The sequence below is a fragment of the Lathamus discolor genome, chromosome 11 (assembly GCF_037157495.1).
Source record: "Lathamus discolor isolate bLatDis1 chromosome 11, bLatDis1.hap1, whole genome shotgun sequence".
Classification (NCBI taxonomy): domain Eukaryota; kingdom Metazoa; phylum Chordata; class Aves; order Psittaciformes; family Psittacidae; genus Lathamus; species Lathamus discolor.
This window is the reverse complement of record NC_088894.1, coordinates 11,953,905-11,977,912: the sequence shown is the minus strand read 5'-3', so window position 1 is coordinate 11,977,912 and position 24,008 is coordinate 11,953,905. Positions and strand designations below refer to the sequence as shown.

At 41.8% G+C, this 24,008-nt stretch overlaps 1 protein-coding gene and 1 long non-coding RNA gene across 2 annotated transcripts; one reads left to right on the top strand and one right to left on the bottom strand.

The window, feature by feature from the left end:
- Positions 1 to 7,590: 7,590 nt before the first annotated feature.
- Positions 7,591 to 16,009, bottom strand: LOC136020498 (uncharacterized). Its single transcript, XR_010615350.1, has 3 exons — positions 15,873 to 16,009; positions 12,294 to 12,346; positions 7,591 to 9,003 (listed from the first exon to the last, which is right to left on the bottom strand). It is a non-coding gene; the product is annotated as an uncharacterized LOC136020498 (long non-coding RNA).
- ASIP (agouti signaling protein) lies at positions 14,991 to 23,506 on the top strand. The gene is made up of 3 exons (XM_065691630.1): positions 14,991 to 15,191; positions 18,775 to 18,836; positions 20,424 to 23,506. Exons 1-3 carry the CDS (start codon positions 15,011 to 15,013, stop codon positions 20,598 to 20,600), a joined length of 420 nt encoding a protein of 139 aa, XP_065547702.1. The 5' UTR covers positions 14,991 to 15,010; the 3' UTR covers positions 20,601 to 23,506.
- Positions 23,507 to 24,008: the final 502 nt, after the last annotated feature.

The following is a 24,008-nucleotide window of genomic DNA, read 5'->3' as shown; positions in this document are numbered from 1 at the left end:
CCTTTAAGTTCTCTTTATAGCCTGTCACAAAAAAACTAATTCTGCACTACAGAATTGAACATATCCAAGTGTCTAATCCTCCATTACTATTCATTATATTCCATAATTCTGTGCAAGTGTAGCAATTAACAGTTCCTTTTAATAATTAACAAAATATGAAGGATTATTTATGATGGCCATTGGCAATACTAGCATTTCTCTTCCAACCTGTATTTCTACTGCATTTCTATCAATGGCACAGTAACTGCAGTGACTAGAAAATGAACAATTGTTAATTTTTTTACATTTGTTATTTTCCTAAACGAGTACATTTCTTACTGTTGGGGGGTGTTTCCTACATTTTTCCCTACTTTGTTTCCCCTCATGTATTATTCAGCTCTCTTTTTCTTTTGACCTTCAGCTACGTGGTAAAAATTGTGTTTAAACGTGCCTTTGTTGCTTTGCAGTTTATTTCATAGTGTGTGGACCATCTTGTTAATATCAGAAACACTTCTGATTGCAACAGTAAGGGCTCTTTAGAGATGTTATTTGATTGTGAAGTCATCCCCTGCCCTTCAGAGTTGCATACATTTTATTTGGATGGTTTGAAGTCTCCCTGCTCTACATTCGGGCAGTTTTGGTCACAGCCTCTCTCAAAAAGGTCTTTTGAGGTTGTTAGATTTCAGGCAGGGAGATTTTGCAGTTTGATCTTGGTTGTTTGTTGGGTTGGGGGGGGTTGTTTGTTGGGTTTGTTGGTTTTTTGAAAAGAACATCTCTCTGCTTGGCTTTCTAAATATCGACGTCGTGCTTCTTTATCTGCCAGTTTACAGAGTCATTATTTTTAATGCATTGAACTGGCTCAGAAAGCTTTCATGAGCATTCTAAATGCAAAAATATATAAGTGATCACTGATAGGAAAGGTAACCAGGGAAAAATATCAATTCACTGAAAACTGAAAAGGGATTTTGCCAGCTTCGATATAGGGTCTTATCTTTAGTTTTCCCTTTAATCTGTTACACATTAACAGACTCATAAATAGAGCTACACGTAGAAATTAGCCCCCAGTATTTTGCAGAGTAAAGACCCACTAAAATCCTTTACTAGGCTAGTTAACATCATGTTAACTAAGTGTGGATGCCCATGTGGTATATGTAAATAACCTTTATTGTCAAAGTTTTAACAGCATTACTTAAAAAAAAGGGGGGGGGCAAATTTAATGGAAAACTGCACTGAATTATTCTATCCTGTTTGCTGATGAAATTTGTTTTTCAAATCACTCTATTACTCTTCATTCTTCTTTGATCAGGTGATTAAAATTTCATTTAATTAGAAATAAGTGTGTTGGAGTTCTAACGCAGTAGAAGGAAGCACTGATCAGTGCTCTCACTGCACCTTTTTCATTTGCTTCTGCCTGCATTTTTATGCTCATACCATGAAAAAAAAATTGAGATGCATCCTCACCTACAAATACTTAGGAAGACACTGTGTTAATTATAGTATTTAATTAATCATTTCAAATCTGTTCAACATGATAATTTAAACCATTCAGCAAACTATGAAGTTTTCATCCCGTCAATAAAAGTATCTCCATCAAAAATGCCTAAACTTATCGCACACATATAAGCCTGTTTCTGTTCTTCCTGCGGAGTATGTTCTTAAGTGGATTTGACACTTTTCAAAGGTGTCTATAACTGAGGCATTGCCTGTGCTGGTGTAAAGCAACCCTGAAATAAGGAGCTGTGCTCAGAGCAGCTGCGGGTCCAGTATCCAGCTGCTGATGGTGGCAGGTATGCTCTTTCACAGGCGCCTCTGAGAAAGCTGCAGCTGCTAATGACACCCATGTTTCTCATTGGTGGGAATATATTTGCTTAAAAGAAAAATTAGAAAGGTGCCCTATTCCACTGTGGGGAACTATCTGCAACGGCCCACAGTGAACAACCAGTTGTAACATACGCTGAAGTTAAACAAAGCTCTGCGTGGAGCAGATCTATTTCACTCCTGCGATATATTAAAACCGTAAGTTAGAAAGAAACCATACAGACACCTTTCTGAACCTAAAGCATGCAGATTCTACAGATAATTATTATTGTCCTGGGTTCAGCAGTAGCAGTCATTTTTCTCTTTCTTAGTAGCTGGTGCAGTGCTATGGTTTTGACTTTCAGCCTGGGAACAACGCTGATAACACCGATGTTTTCAGTTGTTGCTAAGTAACGCTTACTCCGACCAAGAACTTCCTCAGTCTCATGCTCTGCCAGGGAGAGATGCTCTGCTCTGTCATGTCTTAAACCACAACAATTACCTATCCTGTTTTTTATATAAAGTGGCCGAGAACCAACGTTGGGCTGAAAGTGATACACTCTGCTTTTCAGGGGAATTCATGCAATTTTTTCAATGCATGAAAAACAAGTTCATTGCAACTACTGCATATTATATAAAAAATATTATTTAGGAATTCACCCTGAGCTTTCTATCACTTGCATGGTGACTTTCTAAGTTTGTTGTTTCAGTGTATGCTTTCTCAAAATTTTGAATGGGTTGCATCAGTAGGTCTGGCTCAAAGCCTGACACAAGGTAAATACAATTTATTTTCCTAGAGCTAAAGAGGTTTCAGAAATCTCAAGATTAAAGAAAGAAGTAGCAACATGCTTTGAAATAAATAAGCAGAGAGGTAGGTTAAGTTGGTAGGAAAACTATAGTGCCACAACCCTAAAGCAATCTCTTCGAAGTGAACATCCACACTCTAGGCAAATATTCAGAGACCTGTAAATTCATAAATAAAACTGAAAGTTTAATCATTTGTTAGCACATGACATGGACAATGATACAATTTCCAGCAATTCTGCTTAAAATTTTTATTTCTTAGTTTAAAAAGAAGAAAAAAAGAGTTAAAATTCGATTTTAAGTTCCTATAGTAGAAAACTATCAACCTTTGAATAGATGTTCTAAAGCATAATTATTAGTGAGCCTAAATAGTTTAGATCTTAGAAGCTTTTTAGACCTGGCTTCTACTTCTGGTGACTTCATGTCATTATACCTTGTTGTGTTGCTTGAAAACCCTTCTGTCACCCCATCCTTGCTCCAACCACGCCAAGTATGTTCAGGAACTGAGACACTCTACAGTTTCTCTTTGGTATTAAAGAGACTGAGCTTTGAGAGCTCTTTTTAGACATACTTTTCTATTCCTTTGATAATTTTTGCAGTTTATCCATGCTTTCCACTCAATTATTGGTGTTCTTGGAGTACCTTCCAGAGACAGCTATACCAATCTCAAATGTTTATTCTCTCTCCTATTGAAGTTGGTCCAATTTTCTCACTTCAGAACTACATTAACAGTTTTTACAGTAGTGTTACACTGTGAGATCATTTCCACCCTTTGAAGTCACTGCTTCCCAGAGGAGTATTTCCCATCCTGAAATTACTTTTTGACTCAGATGTTTGTCTATAATTTTTTCACTTTTAGTTGGGTTGTTGTTTTCCTATGGGTAGTTTATCAATTAACACCTATCTTCCAGACATTGGTCTTCATACTTACTTCCCACTTATGGGCCACACATGGATTTCCCTTCTTCTACGAAGAAAGCTGTGCCACTCAATGCTTTGCAGATCTAGTCCAGATCTCTCATTGATCTTGTGTAGATAGCGAAGACTGTTCCAATGTCTTTCTTCCATATGGTACACAATGTCTGATTCACCAATGCCACATTATTCTGTCACATGGACAAGAACAATGCAATTGAACTTATTTTCTATTACTTCATTTCAAAAAAGGCACATAAGTGCTACAATTTAATTTGCATTAAGTAACTGCAAACTTTAATGACTCCAACTGTTATTATTTGCCATTGCCACAATCAGGATAACACAAGCTCGCTCAGATGTGGAAGGCATATCCAGAAACCACCTTTTCCCCCATAGCCACCTGCGACCATAACAGAACAGTCCCTCCTCCCCCTCTTCATTACTTTTTCAGCTATGGCAAGCCAACATATGTCACCAATATCCAAGTTGTACCTTCAGGCAGAAATTATGTTTGTTGCCAGACAAAGATTAACATGGTCTGAACCCCTTAGTTTACGAGTTCAAGGATATAGGCAAGCAGAAGGGCAGGATATTTAGAAGATCCATTACACATGGAAAACAAATACAAGATGTTTATCATTCTTTCTTAAATTTAGCCCTTATGTTGGGGCCCCTTCAAGTTTCAATTTTGCAGATCCTTCTGCCAGCAGTCAAGGAGTAATTCTTGCCTTCTCCGTGGCATCCAAGGGAAGCAGGGAGCCCTGAGAAGGCATCTCCCAGCCCTTCCCTGTTACAGCTACACCATATCAAAGCTAGCCTCTAGCACAGGCAGCCAAATAGTCAAGAGTGGGGAAGAGGCTTTTGGTGCACTTGAGGCCCCAACAGTCTCTCAGATATAACATCCTGGACTGATTAGCAAGTCTGATCACTATAGCTGTACCCCATCTTCTATGCATATACTGCACAGTAGGAACCACTCTCAACTAAAGCTGCATCGCCTATTACTCATTTTGCTTTCCATCCACTGCAAATAGGTACCATATAGAACTCAGCACTTCTTCCTGTTCCATTACCTTCACTGGGGAAACTCTCTGTCCTCTGACTTTAAGTAAGTGGCTCAAAATTAATCAGCAGGAAAAGCCAGAGAGAGATTTCATTTTGGTCTTACCATCAGATATAAATCAACCACTGCTCTTATTTATCACATTGACATCATCACCAGAAGGGTTATTGTTGTTGCTGAAGCTAATCCACCATCAGCCTCCACCAGTCACAGATCAAATATCTCATAACTCATACCCTATTAACCCAAACTTCACCTCTTAGGTGATTGTAACATAAAAGTCAAATTGTTCTTGAATTATACATTCAAATAGAACAAAAACTAAGACAATACAGGGTTTATAGTCAATACAAATAGGATATCTCCCATATCCCTGACTGTAAAGCCTATATCTAGTCATGTAGAGAAAAAGAGAAGATGGATGTGTCTAAAAAGTAATGTCCTTTAATCAAAACAATATGTAAGCTCTTACAACATAATAAGAGGTGAAGTATTTCGTATATTTCTTTCTCTGAAAAATGAACATGGAACAACAATAGTTTCAGAGCTTCCTCTTTCCTACAGTCCTCAAAGATAGACACTTTGCCAGTTTCCCATCTTCGGAGAATATGTCTATTCTCCTAGATGCAGTTGCATAGACCTGGAAAGAATTATAACTTATATTTCTCCCAGATGAGGTAGAAAAAGACTTAAACATTCAAAAAATTAGAGACATACCAGAACACTTGAAGAATGCTTTATAAAGTGCCTCAAATCTCAATACAAAGGCAGGAGTACATTTTGAAACAATCAGAGAGTCCTGTCCCTGAGCCTCAAACAACCTGAATAAAATATTATGAGGTTGATATTAGTAAAAATAAACCAGAACACTAGAATTCATTAAAAACAGGAAGCAAACTGATAATCTCTAGGAGGCAGATTAAATTCTAAACAGGCCCTGTAGAGTGCACTGAAGATAAGCCCCCCTAACAATGCATCTATTACACGGTAGCATATGACTTGAACTTAAACCAAAAATAACAACACAGAAAAGGCAAAAGTTTAAAAAAAATTAAATCAAAAACCCATTCACTGTTGGGGCAAAACCAGATATTAAAAACACTTTACCCTCCACCAGTCAATCAGAAGACAAGTAGTGAAGCTGTTTTAACTCAACCGGTCTAAAATAACTTGCCACAAAGCATTGAACATGCTGCCTGATGAACAGCAAGCTTCTCATAACTGCGATGTACATTCAGCATAGAGAGAGTGGAGCACTCCTTCCCATTGTAGTCCTTAGGCAGGAATCCAGGATTCCTTCTGCAACCTGTGGACTGATTGATTGATCAATCAGTCTGTCTGTCCACCCACCCCCTGCATCCCACCCCCCCACTCCCAGTTTCACCAGTATGGGTTTCATCCCATACTGGTGAAATCAGTTGCTGCTTTGAAGGAAGGCTGGATAACAAAGTCAGTGCTAACTGTTATGCTGAAGCTGAGCGGGAAGCTGATTTTCAATAAGACATAGAATAGCTAGATAATTGCCAATAACTTAAATGACTACATGGACAGTAAGGCCATTATATATAGAATCATAGAACAGTTAGGGCTGGAAAGGACCTCAAGACCATCTAGTTCCAAACCCCCTGCTATGGGCAGGGACACCTCATACTAAAATTCATTCATATGCATTGGCTTGACTCAGATCCTAAAAAAAACTGGAGTAGAAAATAGAGAATATGATTAAAAATTACTAGAGTTGATTAGGGAGATTATTTGTCATCAGCAAGGTTGCTAAAGGAACTCTACCTCTGCTTCTAATGAAAACTTAAACAATTGAACAGAAGAACCATGTGGATAACTGGAGAACTGGGACAAAAGTATTTTATAATTAGTAATTGTATGGGCTCAACATGTTCACCTGAGATGGGAGACTATTGGGAAGCAACCAGTTCATCTAAGCACTTCTCAGGAGGGGAAAAATCAAGAAAACAAAAACATTTTCCACAGTGAAGAGGAAGGTTTAGAACAATTCAGTTCCTAGAAATTGAAATAAGATAAATTTAGAGTAACAAATTACCAGGCACTTTCTCACTTGGTTTAGTTAAGAATTAAGCAGTGAAATCCAGGTAGGGCCTATAGCCTGTCATTGAAGAAGTCAGATTGTATGATCACAATGGTCTTGTTTGCTTTTGTAAGCCTGTAGCTTCCTTACAACTTTGCTCACTCCTAGATATTTAGCAGCACATTCTTTATCCAGTCCTACCATGGGCGTTTCTGGCTACTTAAGAGCTCTTCTAAATCGTTAGTTCAATAGTCACTTCTAACTCCATTGTAATCATACAGTAGCAAGCACAACAGCGCTGTTACAGGGAGCATTCAGGAAACAGTTTCCAAGAACCACACCATTCATACTGATCACGACAAGCAGGCATAAAAATTACTGATTCCCCGGGCCTTTTCCACTTGGATAGAACAACAGTCCCCATCATTCAGTTACTTTTTTCCGGCATTAATTGTATCTAAGTATTTCTATTATTACAGTCTATTTTTTGTTTCGAAAACTCTATGTGGCGTCTACTCTAACATCTGTAGGAAAACTGAGACAAGGACCCAAGCCTTTGTCTTATGTGCACCATCACACTCTATAGTTTTTAAGAGGATGTAGTTTTGTTTGGGGTTTTGTGGTTTGTTTTGTTTGTTGGGTTTTTTCATCTGTGTTAATTTTGAATACGAGAAGTGCATAGCAGACTGACAGACACGTCTAATTCATTCCTAACTACCTCTGACTTTGGAGACTGCATAATTATCTCCAGGTAAGCTATTCCAGTGCTTCTCTATCCAGAGCCTTGGAAAGGTTTTCCTTATGTCTTTGTCAACCTTTTCTCCTGTAATTCAAACCTCTGCTTGCTGCCCTGTCCATCCTGAACAAAGAAGCCCATACCTGAGCAGCTAGGGATGGCTCTGAATAAGCAATAGAAGAGAGGAGAGCAAGCAATGAATTTGATCAGTAAAGCAGTGTTTCTAGGCACAGAACAAGATTCCTTTTTTCTAATTATTTTTATGCTTATCAAAGTGTAGATAAAACATTCTCATATTTGTCATCAGCATGTATGGGGGAACAGAGATCTACAACACTTTCCATGTTAAGTTATGTCAGGTGCAGTATAAAAGATTGGGTGTATAGGACAGTAGCATTGAAGACACTGTTATATCTCAGGTAATGACATCTTGTACTGATTTCATTATTCTTTGCTGGCATTCATTCTAATTTAAATGCATTTTTACTCCACATGGATGACCGACATTGGATGCTACGCTCTAAATTAAAGACCAGTGTCTGCATACAATATTAAATGTTTTTGTATTTCTGTTACAAACACCTTTCTTGATATACCCTAGAACTGGATTTGCTTTTTTTCACAGCTGCATCATATTGGCCCCCTCAGTCATGCTGTGATCAATACAGCCAGATCTTCCCCTTCTATCATTCGAAATGCAGAAGCCATTAACTTCAGAAACATTTTCTCTCACGCTGAAGTGTTTGAACTTGGCCTCTGCACTGTTGCATCTCATACAGTTCCACTGCTTCATTCCTCGGGGTTATCCAGCCGGACATGATAAGAACAAGGTAGGGAAACAACAAAAGAGTGCGAAGGAAAAAGAAAGGAAAGAGATATTTGCCTAAAGGAAGCTCTGTGTCAGAAGCAACAGGGCGCAGGTGATCACTGAAAATTAAAGAAAACGTAGAACCAGAAAATAGAAATAAAAGGCGTAGGGGAGCAAAAAGGGCAAACTGAGTTCAATAACATCAAAAAAGTGTTAGATTTAAATTTGCACTGAAGCTTAACGTACCACAACAAACACTACCCATCTCGGCACAAGAATTCATATAAGTAAACTGGTTGTGATTTTGGTATGGAGAAACTGGGGGAAAGACAGTGCCCATTGTGCTAGGAATACTTGGGAATAAAAAAAAAATAATTACATAGAAGACCAGAGATAGGAGTATGGAAGAAAGAACAAAGAGAATCAGAAGGAACTGAGAGAAGGCCTTCAATGCCACTTGCTATTTTACTTTGGTCAATAGTATTTTATAGCTTTGTTTTCATTTTAAAGGAGAAAAGAAGCAGAAATTTGGATGCAACACACTGGCATCCCATGAAAACTTTAATCCTAGAAATTCATGTCATATTTTGTTTAAAAACAAGTTAAGATTGAACCTTTTTATACAGGTGAGTAAGGATTTAAATCCACTTTGTGAAAAGCGAAAGCTGAGGTTTTAGGTGACCTGGTCACAGCAAGGAGGAACTTGGTGTCCTGCCATCACCCCAAGCAAGGGTCTCGCACAGGCAGCAGGAACACGCACTTGTCTGGCAGCAGCTTGAGCAGATCGATGAAATCCCTGAGCCAAAGGCATGTAACCACTGCCCTTGTCCTGCAGTGCAGCTCCAGGGAGATTTCTGGAAAGCAAAAGGGAAAATATATAGGCTAGAGGAGAAAGTTAGCTGATAGCACTAAGCAGGGGTATTAGAGGACAACTATTAGAATAGTCTCAACTGTCGCCCTTGAAAGAAAAGAGACTTGGACCTAAATTTGCTTGAAATCTGAAAAAGGTTGCTCTTCAGCTACAGCCGTGTCTATCTTCATAAAGAACACATGGATCATTTCTTAACCAAACTGAGGATGTATTTAGACCTAAGCACCACAGCTGCATGCTTTGCTTTCTTTTTTAGCAAACCAAAATGCAAAGGTAGAACATGAAATAATGAACAAGTTAATCAGACTGAACAGATCCTTAAAGCATAGAACCTGTTTTCCACAATCAGCGGCAGTTGTTTTAGGAGGGACTGTGTTAGGTTAGAATGGAAGATGCCCAGAAAAAAGTACATAAATCGGACAAGCAAATAGTGATATTTCCCCTGGCCCTGGATTAACATAAAATAGATACTGGGAAAAAGTAAATCAAAAAAAGAAATTAAAAAGGAGCAAGGAACACTGACTGTTATAAATATGTAACTATGTTCAGAACAACTGCAGTGGCTGTTATTGTTTGTGTAAAATGCATTTGTGCAATGATTTTTAGTAGTTCTGTACGAGGGATCCACATAAACGTAAATCTGCATTCCTGATTCAACGTAAAAACTCATCAGTAAGTGGAATTCACCTTGCTCTCATGGCTTCCAGAACTTAAATACTGTGGTAATCATAAATGCAAGTGGTTTGAACTAATGAAAAACAAACCCTGCAGAGATATGCTGATAAAAGTAGGGCTGGCAGTAGCCGAGAAAGTTATCTGCAAGGAGGTTTTCTCCGACAGCTGATCAAGAAAGGAAGAGCAGATAATTCAGTACTGCAGGATAATGTTGCCCCAAAGCCCGTACACTTATAGTGGAAATGAATAAATTCAGGCTGCAAATTACAAATAAATTTAATTTCTATGTGGAAAGTAAGGAGAAGGTCTTTACTTTTGAATAACAGAGGTCTACCTAGCCTTGGACCTACAAAGAGGTGAACAGGTGCTGATTGTGGGGATAACAGCTACCCAGCGCCAGCAATAGCAACCCCCATTGCTAAAGGACCATCAAGTCTGAGGCTGTCATTACTCACTAGAGAGCTGTGAACCAGAGCTGATCTCTGACTCTTCTGGTGGTCCTTGTAGATATTTAGCCGTGTAATGTGCGAAAAGTCTTAAGGATGTGTGTGAAACTTGTCTGGAGCAAAAAGCAATCTAGAAGTGATTTTATTCTCTCAAAATCACAAGTAATCACGCTCCTTCAGAATGGCAGACAACTTGCTTCCCAAGTACTCATACTCTCATAGTTTCTTTCAGTCACTGCTGACGATGGTTTTTTTTTCTTTACTTTAGAAATTTCAGTAAGTCCTTTAATCATAGATGAAGATTTCTCTGCTGAAGTGGTAGATTAAGTAACCTTTTATGTTTAACACTAGTTAAGGAATGATTAGACCTTTAGTTTCCTGATAGCTTCCCTCAACAGTTGTCAAGATAGCATGCTAAAATATCTGCTGCAGTCAATTGTTTTTCTATACATTCCCTTGCACTTATACTATAGAAGTTAACTGAGCATTTCTCAGCAGCAGAGATCCCATCCCTGCTCCATCCCTGGCAGTGTTCAAGGCCAGGTTGGACAGAGCCTTGGGTGGGATGGTTTAGTGTGAGGTGTCCCTGCCCATGGCAGGGGGGTGAAACTGGATGAGCTTAAGATCCTTTCCAACCCTAACTATTCTGCGATTCTATGATTCTATGCTATTTCCCTTTTTGTCACCATTTCTTTGAGGAAACCTGAGGGCTGAGATGGGATTGCTACTGAGATTGGATAGCCCAGTTCTCAGTGACCATGAAATAATCACTCACAACTAATGACTCAGTCATACTATTAACCTCCACATTTAACTTCCTAACTTTCTTTAGTCTCCCTCCACCTTAAAATCTCAGCATCTTTCAAGGCAGCCACTAGTTTTCGCTCTTTTCCTTGCCTTCCTTCTTTTTCTATCCTATCCATTTGAAAACAGGAGCACAGCAGCAGAGGGTAAGTGAAGATTTGTCAGCGAGTTACTGAGTAGTTTAACACAGTTTATACTTCTTTGTTCACATCATTTAACACTTTACTTTTCTAAGCAGCTGTTTTCAGCTATTTATAATGATGCTGATTTATTTATGAGTTGGTCCTAAGTTTTCAGACCTCCTAAGAAAACTTGTCCCCTGCCAGTGTTCATGGCAGACTTCATGTATGATTGTCTCAAACTGTTCACGCTGTTGTTGTGTGAGACTAAATCTCCAAATCGGGTGAAATCAGCTATGACAGGAAATACAGTTCCTCTCAAAAGTGTTGAATGTACAATGTGATTCTGGGGAAACAATATTTCTACATGGAGACTTTAAATATCTTGGGATTCTGTGATTCTGTGATTCTGTGAAATATGACATCACAAAAAAATAGTTTAAAAAGAGACAAAAAGTTCTTTCACATCCTCTGTCACTTTCCCGAATTGCATTCAGGAAAAATGCTTGCGAGAGCTATCAATGGGGCTAAGTATTAAAATACCTCATTTACAGATTAAATACAATAAGCCAAAGCACAGAGGAAATGGTGTAGGAAACGGTACTCCAATCTCTGATGATCTGCAGCATAGAATCCCAGACTGGTTTGAGTTGGAAGGGACCTTAAAGCTCATCCACTTCCAACCTGCCAGAGGCTGGGACCCCTTCCACTGGAGCAGCTTGCTCCAAGCCCCTGTGTCCAACCTGGCCTTGAGCACTGCCAGGGATGGGGCAGCCACAGCTTCTCTGGGCACCCTGTGCCAGCGCCTCAGCACCCTGTTATAGAACAATAAATTGAGGCCAAACTCAGTTAAAGCTCCACTGACATCACCTACAGATCCGGGATGTCACATGGATTCATCACTACTCTGCTGATTCTTGAAGTTTATGGCCAGTGATCCAAAGTGCACATTCACCTAACCAGGGAGGGCTCTCGGCCTCCAGGAGTTCCCTTGGATGGCATCCCGACCCAAGGGGACAGTCCCCAACAGCAGACCCACTGCTCTGAGGAGGAGCAGCTCCAAACGGCTGCCCAAGGGGTTCCATTTGCACCCTACTTGAATGCGATCAGTGGTTAGATACAGTGAGGTACCCCTGTTAGCTCAGGACCCAACTTCCTCTCTCTGTGGGAAGAAGCTCTGGTGGGCTTTTGCCAGGTCTTTGTCTGGGGTTTGGCCGGGGGGGATGTACCTGCCGTACACCTTCATCACAGAACATTCCTTCCTTCCATGTACGCCTCCATCCTGTGAAAATAAGCATACATAAATGTTAAGCAAGATAATATGTTTTAAGCAGTGATGTATTTTGACCAGGTACATACCTGGAAAGCACAGACAAGCTTTTGGGCACACAAGCCCATTATTCAGCTCTTTTGTTTTTTTTAGTTTTAAGCATATACCTAGAATACAAACATCACCAGCGATACTCAGGTTGGTACAATTGGTTACATAAATAGAAGTTCTAATTATGACCGGAAAGATTATGGTTATGACCAAAATGATTATCTACATATAAAACTATGTGCTGGAACAGTCTCTAGAAAGCACCAATCAGGTCTGGGCATCTTATGTGAAAGGCAAGTGAAAAACAATAAAAAAAGTATCTCAATACAAATGAAAAGATAAAACCAGGTCAGGGGTCCTGACCTAACGAATATTTTCACACACTTCCCATTAGACACAGGCAACTACCGCAGGTGAAGGCTGTACATCTGTATAAGAGTTTACAAGATCAGATGACTTAAAAATGAAAACAGATGTGCCATAGCTGGGGGGAAAACCCCACAATTTAATCGTCCCAACAGATTTTCATGGCAGGACTTGTTCCTTTCCTTTATAGCATTTTTTCTCCTAAATGAGATGTGCTCTCTCATCCAGTAGGTGATTTGTGATCAAATTAAACAATACTCCCAGCTCCTATAACAAGAAAGAGATGTCAATCCACAGTCACAACTATGGGACAGCTTGGGTTTCAACTTTATACCAGCTTTGAACAACACCAGCCGGGTATCATTCGAAATACAAACACAGCAGCACTCAGACCTTCATGAGTTAATCCCTCCTCCTTTGGAGTAAAACTCCAAGCTAAGATACATTTATTTTTGTTGTGGCTCACGCAGATGTCTAAATGACAAAGATGTCTAAAACACAAAGGATCCAGTACATGTGTCCCTGCAAATCCTAACAGAGTCCTAAAACATCCGAGTGGATTTCCTCATGGCACAGCTATAACAGCAATGAAAGCAGCATTGACGTACCCAGCAGTGATCTGTTACATGAGCATGGCCTGTAGAACAGACTGTTTGAGGAATGAGCCCAAGCATTTGGAACTAGAGGACTACATCTCACAAGGAAGAGTGGGTCAGAGAAGGCTGTAAAAGCAAATGTAACACAGATTCAGTTTATGAGCCCAGAACCCCCCCATGTGCTGGGCTGCACCCCCAGAGCGTGGTCAGCAGCTCAGGGAGGGGATCCTGCCCCTCTGCGGTGCTCTGGGGAGACCCCCCCTGCAGCCCTGATCCAGCTCTGGGGCAGCAGCACAAGAGAGACGTGGAGCTGCTGGAGTGAGGCCAGAGGAGGCCACGGAGCTGCTGCGAGGGCTGGAGCAGCTCTGCTCTGGAGCCAGGCTGAGAGAGCTGGGCTGGGGCAGCCTGGAGAAGAGAAGGCTCCTGAAGGGGAGACCTGAGAGCAGCTCCAGTGCCTGAAGGGGCTGCAGGAAACCTGGAGAGGGGCTTGGGACAAGGGCCTGTAGGGACAGGCCAAGGGGAATGGCTTGAACCTGCCCGAGGTGAGGCTGAGCTGAGCTCTTAGGCAGAAGCTCTTCCCTGTGAGGGTGCTGAGGCGCTGGCACAGGGTGCCCAGAGAAGCTGTGGCTGCCTCATCCCTGGCAGTGCTCAAGGCCAGGTTGGACACAGGGGCTTGGAGCAAGCTGCTCCAGTGGAAGGGGTCCCTGCCCGTGGCAGGGGTTGGAGCTGGGTGAGCTTTAAGGTCCCTTCCAACACAAACCAGTCTGCGGTTCTATGAAAAGTTACCCATAAATCTGGAGGCTGGCAGCGCCTCTGGGGGCAGATTCCCATAACTCCGCCTCAGCACAGCACTAATGCACATGGAAATAAAAATCAACTTCAAACGTCAGCAGCACGATGAACCTACAGGAAAAGGAGACAAGGGTGATACACTCTGTGTGCCCTGTATGCCTACACTGTGTCACACACAGGTTGGCCAAGGCCAGCGGCCTTCTTCTGCCATAGCCACACCCTGCAAAGCTCAGGTCTCTCCATAAGTATGTTCAAATCCCACAGACTTCGTTACATCTTAAAATTTATTAAGTACATACTAAACCTTAAGGCCCATAAGGCTTTACAGCACTGGGCCTTTTGTAATTTGCTTGAGTTATGACTATGATTTACTATGGGATCAGAGCAGCCACCTAAGGGTATAATAGAACAAGCTATTTCTTAATCACTTAGTTCTAAATGGAGAAAACGAATTTGTGGGGGTTTTAAATTATTGATTGTCTGGGTTTTGTAAAAAAGACTTTCTGGGAACAATCTTATTTATGTCATTGAGCTGGTCAAAACTGGTAGAAGTTCCTCCCCCCTGGTTCCTACAATAAAAAACAGCATGAAACTCCGTGCGGAGAACTAAGAGCTCTTCGGAAAACAAATATTTTGGGAAAAGAATACTTGGAAAACAAGAAAAAAGCACCCAAGGGAGGTATATTTGAGATAGCATCTTTCCACTAGATCACAGCAAAGTTAGCTATTGTGGTATTAGAGGCAAAGTGCTGGAAACAAAAGAACTGTTAAAAGCGGGTTGTTGAACCCGCACAACACGGTGGAACACCTTTGCTGAGATTCCTCTCCTTGTGTCTCTCTTACATGCAGGTTTTGACCAGCTTTGGTTTTCATGACAATGGAATTTTTCCTCCCTGTGATGGAAAGGAAGAACCTCTTCCTAAGCCTATTGCTCTGCTACAGTTTGTTCAGAGCTGCCGATCATCACATGGTAATTGAAGAGAAGACAGAATGCAGCCTGTCAAGAAACAAGAAGATGAATTTCTCCGATCTCCCACCCATCTCCATAACAGGTGAGTGAAATCTGCCATTCACTGCCAAAGCAACAAGATTTGCAGAAAATACAGTTGTCAGCTGGGATTGACAGCTTCCTGCAACGCTGCGGTTTCATACAGCTGCCTTGGCAGCATGCAGAACTGCAATGCCAATGCAGCCACAGCATCCCAGACTGCGAGTCTTGTGCGTTGCAGTGTTTTTCTGTTAATACAGGCATTAATCTTCCTTTGACAGTTTAGTGCAAGTAGAAAAAGTTAACATAACGTGGGGTTTTTAGGTTCTGCTCTTGTGGCAGAGAAATCAGCAGGTCTCCGATAACCTCAGTTTGCCTGTGGGACAAGGGATCTTCAACCAGGGGAAGAAAACAGCACCCCAAGGGAGAGCCAGAGGTCTTCTATTTATCTATGATAGGACCAGCTATGTCCCTGTCATTACTGGCAGGTGACCATCAGCCTCTTAGGCAAGAACTGTATTAGGGCAATCCTTAACTAACTTCACAACATTCCTTTCTAGGTTCTGTTCTAAATACCTCTGTGTAATCTAAGCCCACTTCTTTCTTTCAAGAAACAGGTATTTGTGGATAATCAGTTGCAGATCATTCATATGGTACCAACACTTCAATAATTCAAAAAATAAAGCTTCTTTTATCCTTCCTACAGGCTTTTAGGACTTCTACCAAAAGAAGGTTGGTTTCTTACCTTGTTTCCTGTATTTCCTCTGTACTCTTCCTCAGGACAATGTTTCTTTCAGGAGAAACTGTTACCCCACATATGCATTTCCAAGGAAACCCGAGCCTCTCAATCCTGAGTTAACTCCAGGTTGTTCAGCTGCATGTTTATTAAAGCCTGTGCTGAGAGGCCTCTCAGGCCACACCATTTCATGGTCCTTATGACCCTAACAGCCTTCACTCTGACACTTCCAATAACTTTTTTATTCCAGTTAAATTCTGAGAGACAAAATACATTCACATCAGCTGATTTCTACCTTCTCACAAAAACGTGCCTGTCCTTGAACCCTCATTCTCCTCCTACGTGCATACAAACGGAATGAACATTTGACACTGAAAACAAGAATAATTCAAAAGAATAGATCTTGGCATAAGACTCACCTCTTTCGTAGGCTGTCTTGGCTCATTATCCCAAAACAGAAAACACAGATGCAAACCCCACTGTAACTCCATTGGCCAAGACTGCGCTCGCTTTCTTGAGGCACAAGGCATTTCCAGAGGTATCCCAAGGCCTTTCTGCAGCCCACTTGTTCAAAGATGAGAGGCCAGCCTGACCCTTCACTGTCCACAACCAAAGAAGAGTGGAAAAATCACAAAGTGAGAAAACTGAGACACACCATTCCTCTTTTTTCCTCATTCAAAGAAATCTGACCTAAGTTTTCAAATCGTTTATTTTGGAGCTAAAATGGCACATGCTATTTCTGGGTTGTGATGTGTAGCCACATTACCTTTATCACTTATTAACTAATTGAACTATGATTTGATTAATTATAAATTAATCAAAAGAATTCATTAACACATGGCATTTGAAGGGCATTTGAAAGTGGGTGGAGAAAGAAGGTGCAGGAGAAAGGACACGGGCTGACACTGTTTTGGGGTTCAGGTTCCGAGACCAAGGGACCTTCTAGCCCTGCTGAGAGCAGGGGGATGGCAGCAGATTCCATCATTTTCACTGAAGTGAGCTGGGAATAGCATCCCCTGACTCAATCCTTGTATAGAATCATAGAATCACAGGATGGTTTGGGTTGGAAAGGACCTTAGGATCATCCAGTTCCAACCCCCTGCCATGGGCAGGGACACCTCACACTAAACCATCTCACCCAAGGCTCTGTACAACCTGGCCTTGGGCACTGCCAGGGATGGAGCACTCACAACTTCCTTGGGCAACCTGCGCCAGTGTGAGCAACCTGTTCAGAACTGTGAGGCATAAGTAGAGACAAATGAATGCACATTTGCTGGGCTCTGTGCATTACGCAGCAGCTGGATGAAGAAATGCAGCTGTGTCCTTCACAGTGCTGGCAAATGACATGAGTAAGAAGAGTTGCTAGACAGAGAGAGACTGCCTTGGACACAGTCCTTCAGAGGATGGAAACAAGTCAAAATGGGAGAAACTAATGCAAACAGGGAAAACAGCTGGAAAAAGCAGCCAGGCAGAAGTGGGAAGGGCAAGGGCAGAGGTGGCTCCTCCAGCTCTGCTGCTGCTCCATCTGCCTACAGCCACAGCAAACCCATGCAACACTCGGGAGGAAGGACGGAGCCACATGTGGTAATATTTATTGAAACAGAAGTTTCACAGCAAAAGGCTGACAAGCTGTTCTCACCACCACAGAAACAATTAATTTAAAGCAAATATTGAGAGTACTTAAATCACCACAGCATCCACTTCCTTCCTCATACTGTCAGTTTCTTTGTAATTCATGTTATGATTTATTTTCTGATAGACATAACTGATTTCTGTATAAGCTAACAGAAAAAACTTCTTGTCAGCTTGATTTAAACATTTTGGATAGAGCTTTCTATCTCAGTGACATCTTACACCAAGCACCATTCCTTCTGGTTAGCCACAAAGCAGAGACTGAAGTTACACCTCAGGTTTTAAATCTTGCTGTAGCCATATTTGAGTAGCAAAACTCATTTGCAATCAGCTGTTCACACACCTGTCAATCAATCACAGGGCTCATGGTATCAAAAGATGATGCGTCTGGCTCAAATTCAGTAGAACACATGGCTGGAGCTGAATCACAACTTGAAAGGCAAGAATGGGTTTTGCATCAACTAACATCATAGAATAATAGAATAGTTAGGGTTGGAAAGGACCAACCGTATCCTGGGCTGCATCAAAAGGAGCGTGACCAGCAGGTCGAAGGAGGTGATCCTGCCCCTCTACTCTGCTCTTGTGAGACCTCACCTGGAGTATTGTGTGCAGTTCTGGTGTCCTCAACATAAAAAGGACATGGAACTGCTGGAACAAGTCCAGAGGAGGGTCATGAGGGATGATCAGGGGCTGGAACACCTCCTGTATGGAGACAGGCTGAGGACACTGGGGCTGTTCACCTGGAGAAGAGAAGGCTGCGTGGAGACCTCAGAGCAGCCTTCCAGTACCTGAAGGGGGCCTATAGGGATGCTGGGGAGGGACTCTTCGTCAGGGAGTGTAGTGACAGGACAAGGGGTAATGGGTTAAAACTTAAACAGGGGAAGTTTAGATTGGATCTAAGGAGGAAATTCTTTCCTGTTAGGGTGGTGAGGCACTGGAATGGGTTGCCCAGGGAGGCTGTGAGTGCTCCATCACTGGCGGTGTTCAAGGCCAGGTTGGATGAAGCCTTGTGTGGGATGGTTTAGTGTGAGGTGTCCCTGCCCATGGCAGGGGGGTTGGAACTGGATGATCTTGAGGTCCTTTCCAACCCTAACTATTCTATGATTCTATGGTTCTACGTCTGAGTGAGGATGGCTCCTAGAGATGAATGTCCCCACTGCAAAACATGCTGTGATGAGGTGGAAATGCAAGTTACCTGCTTCCTTTTGCACAAAAATAGTATTAAGTGTCTCAAATTGTAAAATTGATGTAATGTTATTTTGTGCTGTTCTCTTTGAAGATTTAACTAAAAGATCCCAGAAAGTCAGCAGGAAAGAGGCAGAGATCAGGAAATCTTCCAAGGTAGGTGGCTGTTCAGAAAACATTGTTGAATTAGAATGGTTTATCACTTCCACACTCCTCCTCAATGCATTCATTTGCAAGGTTCTTATGGCCATTCCCCAAGTTAAATAATTCACATACAGTTTGAAGCTCTTAATACTGTCAAAAGAGATGCAAAACATTAATGGTAGTAAGGAAACTATGTGGATTAATCAGAGGTCATTGTTTGGGCTTGAAGGGTCTTGTTGGTTTTGATTTTCCTTTCATTTCTTACAGTTCTCTCTTACACGAAGAGAAGTTCTTTAACCTTGAGCTGTTTTAAGTATTTGTAAAATCATTCAGGCACCTGCTGCTCAAGGGCACAAACTCCCTATCTGATTTTTCCCTGCAGGTGACAAAAACTTGAAGTACAGGCATAGAAAGAAGGTGGTATTTGGTTTAATGTTAACTAGTAATTTTATCACATCAGTAGATTCAAATTGATAGATTTCCTTCATATGATGTTGCCTCTAGGTCTTGAATGTGAAGTATTACATGGACTGGACTCCTCTATTTTAACGACTGTATTGAAAAGTAGAAAATAGCATTTTTACATTATTATTAATATGTTATGATAGCCATATATAGCCAAACCAGTCATTGCTGCAACCAGAAGCTTTTAGAGCTGCTTCTTTTCCATTTTAATTGATATTTCATGTGGTTAACCTTCTTTGAAACACTTCCTAAACTCCCAGGACGAGCCAGGTCGAAAGGGGCCTCACAACATCATTTAGTGCCACCTTCAGCTCAAAGAAGGGCATTTTTGTCATCAAACACTGTCAAAGTATTTTAGCTTAAAAGCTCCTAAGACACTTGGAGACCTTGGAACATTTGACCTTAAAATTGAAACTCCTGAGAAACTACCAGGTTGAAAAAGCACATCAGGCGCCTGCAGCTGGAAAGCTCCGGAGTTTCTCCCAGGTCCCAGGCACACGCTGATCAACCCAAAGCTTTCCACCTTTCCAAATCACAGACAGAAAAGCAGCACTCCTTGGGCAGGCTGAGAGATCTTTTTCAGCTCACTTACCCGTGTCTGTGGTTAAGGATTCCCATGCACAAATCTGACACACCAAAGCGTACTGAGCTCCAAAGGCAGCTTGAGAAACAAACCATGAGAGGTAGAGCATTGCCAAGTCACCTCCGCTCTCTCCCAGCCTCGCAGCTCAGGAAACAATGTGGGTACCAGCTCCACACATTGGCAGGGAGGTTTCACTCTCTTATTTGAAGCCCTTGGGGATCCAAGGGCAGTGCCTTACTTTGTTCCACTGATGTCATTGTCTTTGCGTACTCTCGTGTCCCTTTCTTCACTGCTGCCACATTCTTCCCTCCTGATCGCTTTCCAATTCGCTATCCAGTCATGCTTTAAAACAGGGAAACATCTTGCTCTAGCCACTGTTTCCCATGATCCTGTCCCACCACATTTCTATATTGCTGCTAATACGGGTCTCACCACTACCAACTGCCTACTCATCTCAAGGCAGGAGCTCCCATGGTTCACTTTGCCCCTACGCTTTGTTCTGACCCATACTCATTTTACATTTCTATGAATTTTCCTGTCTTTTCATCTAGAAAAAAGCTGGACCAAAGACATCTCTGAAACCAAGGCCCACACCAGCTGCTGACTGCGTGCCAGACTTCAAAACCTGCAAACCACACCTGAATTCATGTTGTAACTACTGTGCTTTTTGCAGATGCCGAATTTTCCAGACAATCTGCAAATGTTTAATGTTAAACCCAAAGTGCTAAAGCCAGACCGGGAACACAATAGGGCTTCTGTCTTTCAATTAGCTTCTCATGTGTAGATTTCAAATCGCCCCATGTGTGTAGCAATCAAAGTAGGGAGCTTTGAAGCTGGCAGCTTGCATTTGCCCTTCTTAAAATTAAATGGATAATGTTGGGTTTTTTTCCATTGGGTTAAGGCTACCACAAGGACAGCATAGCACCAGTTTCTAGCACAGACAATATCGTGGTGAAAGTTCAGGTTTCAGGGCTAATTCCCTTTTCAGGCATTCAGCAAATATCGGGATAAGAATTTATATAGGTTGTTCTACCTGAAAAGACAGACCCAAAACAATAAGGCAATTTTTTAGTCATCTTCAGCAGAGCACCAGTACATCCACCCCCAGGGTTTTACTCGTTCTGCCATAAACCAGTATCTCCAAGGTGTATAATATACTGGTATATTTGAACCCTGAACATATCTGTGCCTCATGACTTCCCCAGTTGTATCCATAGGAATTTTCTAATGCTCTGTGCAGGTCTAATTGAGAGGCAATTTCTTTACTGATTTATTTCTAAGCACAGTTGAGGGCTACAAAAATCTTCCAGGCAGGCAAAGATGACAGAGATGGCACTCTGAAGGGGCTCAAGCCATATGAACGCTTTTTTCTTCTAATAATCACTCCAGAGCTCAGAACAGAAGTCAGATTTTGACAGAAATATTTCTTCACAGAGTATTTCAAGTTAGAAGGGACCCATAAGGATCAGTGAGTCCAAGTCCTTGCTCCTCATGGGATTAGCTAAAACTAAACCATATGACAAAGAGCATCGTGCAGATGCTTCTTGAACTCTGACAGGCTTGGTGCTGTGACCACTGCCTGTTCCAGGGACTGACCACCCTCGCAGTGAAGACCCTTTCCCTTAATGTCCAACCAGAACTTCCCCTGACATAGCTTCATGCCATTTCCTATCACTGGTCACCAGAAAGAGAAGATCAGCATCTCCCTCCCATGAGGAAGGGCCCCCCTCAGCTTTCTTTCTCTAAGTCAAGTGACCTCAGCTGTTCCTCTTAAGCCTTGCCTTCAAGACCTTTCACCACCTTGGTCACCCTCCTCTGGACACACTCTAATAGTCTGATGTCCTCCTCCTGTTGAGGTGCCCAGAACTGCACACAGGACTCGAGGTGGGGGCCACACTGCTGCATTGTAGAGAGGGACGGTCACTGCCCTGCTTGCTGTGCTGTGCTTGATGCACCTGAGGACACAATTGGGCCTTTGGGCTTGCCAGGGCATACTGTTGACTTGTACTCAATTTATGATCAACCTGGATTGCCAGAGCTCTTTCCATGGGTCTGCTTTCCAGCCTCTTATCCACCAGTGCGCCTGTATAACCAGGACTGCCCTGTCCCAGGTACAGAATCAGGAACTTGCTCTCATTAAATGTCATACAGTCAGTGGTTGCCCAGCTCTCTAGCCTGACCAGATCTGTCTGTAAGGCCTCTCTATACCCTCTTGGGAGTCCACAGCTCCTCCTAGTTTAGTATAATGGGCAAACTTACTTAATGTACAGTCAGTTCCTGTGCCCAGATTATTTATAGAAACATTAAAGAGCACTGGCCCTAAAATTGAGCCCTGGGGAACCCTACAGGTGAGTGGCTGCCAGCCTGATGGGACTCCATTTACTATAACTCTCTGAGTGGGACCTGTAAGGCAATTGGTCAACAAACGTATTATGGACTTGTCTAGCTGCATGATGGACATTTTACCCAGAAGGATACTGTGACAGTATAAAAAGGTTTGCTAAAATCCAAACCCACCACATTTACTGGCCTTCCCTTGATCAGCTAGAAAGATGACCTTGTCACAAAAGCAGGGCAACCTAGAGCTGGTTGCCCAGGACCACGTCCATATGGCTTTTGAGTATCTCCAAGGAGGGAGCACCACAACCTCCCTGGGCAACCTGGACACTGTACTCCAGGTTTGGTCTTACCAGTGCTGAGCAGAGGGGAAGGATCACCTTGACCTGCCAGCAACAGAGCCTAACATAGCCCAGGACACCATTTGCCTTCTTTGCTGCAAGGACATACTGCTGGCTATTGTTCACCTTGGTGCTCACCAGAACACCCAGGCCCTTTTCTGCAAAGCTGCTTTGCAGCTCGGTGGCCCAAACAGATATTCCTGGCTGGAGTTGTTCCTCCCCTGATGCAGAACTTTGCCCTTCTCCTTGTTGAACTGCATGAGGTTCCTGTCAGACCATTTCTCCAGGCTGTCAAGGTCCCTCTGTATGGCAGAGTATCAGCCACTCCTTCAAGTTCTGTGTCGCATGCAGACTTGCTGAAGATACGCTCCATCCCATCATCCAGATCATCTATGAAGATGTTAGTCACAGCTTGTGGCTGTCAGCTAAAGAAATGGAAAGTGCCAAGAGCCACAACGAGGAGCTGGAGACGCAGAAGCTGAACCAACAAAGTACAGGGTGACGCATGTACGCAATGAAGGAAAAAGAAAGACCCTTTCATATGAGAATAAGGGATGTGGTTTTTAACACACATGAACATACTTTTCAGTATAGCATTTATGCATAGTGCATTTCCACAAATTTGACTTCTTAATAAGCCTTTTTTGTAACTAGAATTTATTAGAAAGAGGTTATGCTTTCTTTGACATTCATCTATTGCACCAAAGAATATATACAACCAAGTACTCTGAAATTGTTATTAGCCTTAGTGATTTCACTTTCCTGGGTAAAGATCAGGTTGTATTGATAGGACACAGAAATCAGTAAAACATGTACACTTAATACTTACTTCTTATATTTAGCTTGAACAGATATTTATATGAGGAGTCGCTTTCTAAGTATGAGAGTTCCCTAAGGGACCTATTTGAAATGTCATCAGCACACAGATAATAAAACAGAAACATAACAAAGACAAAGTGTTTAATTTTCAGTTGTCACATACCAAAATGTCTCCACTGAAAACTTATTGGAATTCAAGCTTAGAGACAGACCCAGTAATGTTCTGTGACAGAGTCATTTTTTCCTAGAGAATAATGGGATTTTCATCCTAATTATAGCCTAGTAGAATTTAGCACAAATAAATCCCTATTAGCTTTTCCAACTACTGGCCTATCTTGTGTGAATTTAAAACAGATACTGTATTTTCCCATCCAAAGTCCTGACTTGATTGCCTACTGTCACATGCAATGACCATAAAATCTAAGTTTACCCTGATGGATAAAACATATGGTAGAATTAAGATGTTAATGACTATGCCAAACTAGTTCTAAACACCTTTTAGTTTTCCACACTAATTACTGAAACTGGAAGACCCCAGAAGGAAAGCAAACACTGCCCATATCAGACTCTGGGATCTTCCCAGAAAAGGAAAGATTTTATGGAAGGTAGCACAATTTTGTTCAAGTTCTATGAGTCAAC

Coding starts and splice junctions, on each gene's coding strand:
- ASIP (XM_065691630.1), top strand. CDS start 15,011: ATGACAATGGAATTTTTCCTCCCTGTGATGGAAAGGAAGAACCTCTTC. Junction 15,192..18,774: donor CCCACCCATCTCCATAACAG/GTGAGTGAAATC, acceptor TTCTCTTTGAAG/ATTTAACTAAAAGATCCCAG. Junction 18,837..20,423: donor AGATCAGGAAATCTTCCAAG/GTAGGTGGCTGT, acceptor CTTTTCATCTAG/AAAAAAGCTGGACCAAAGAC.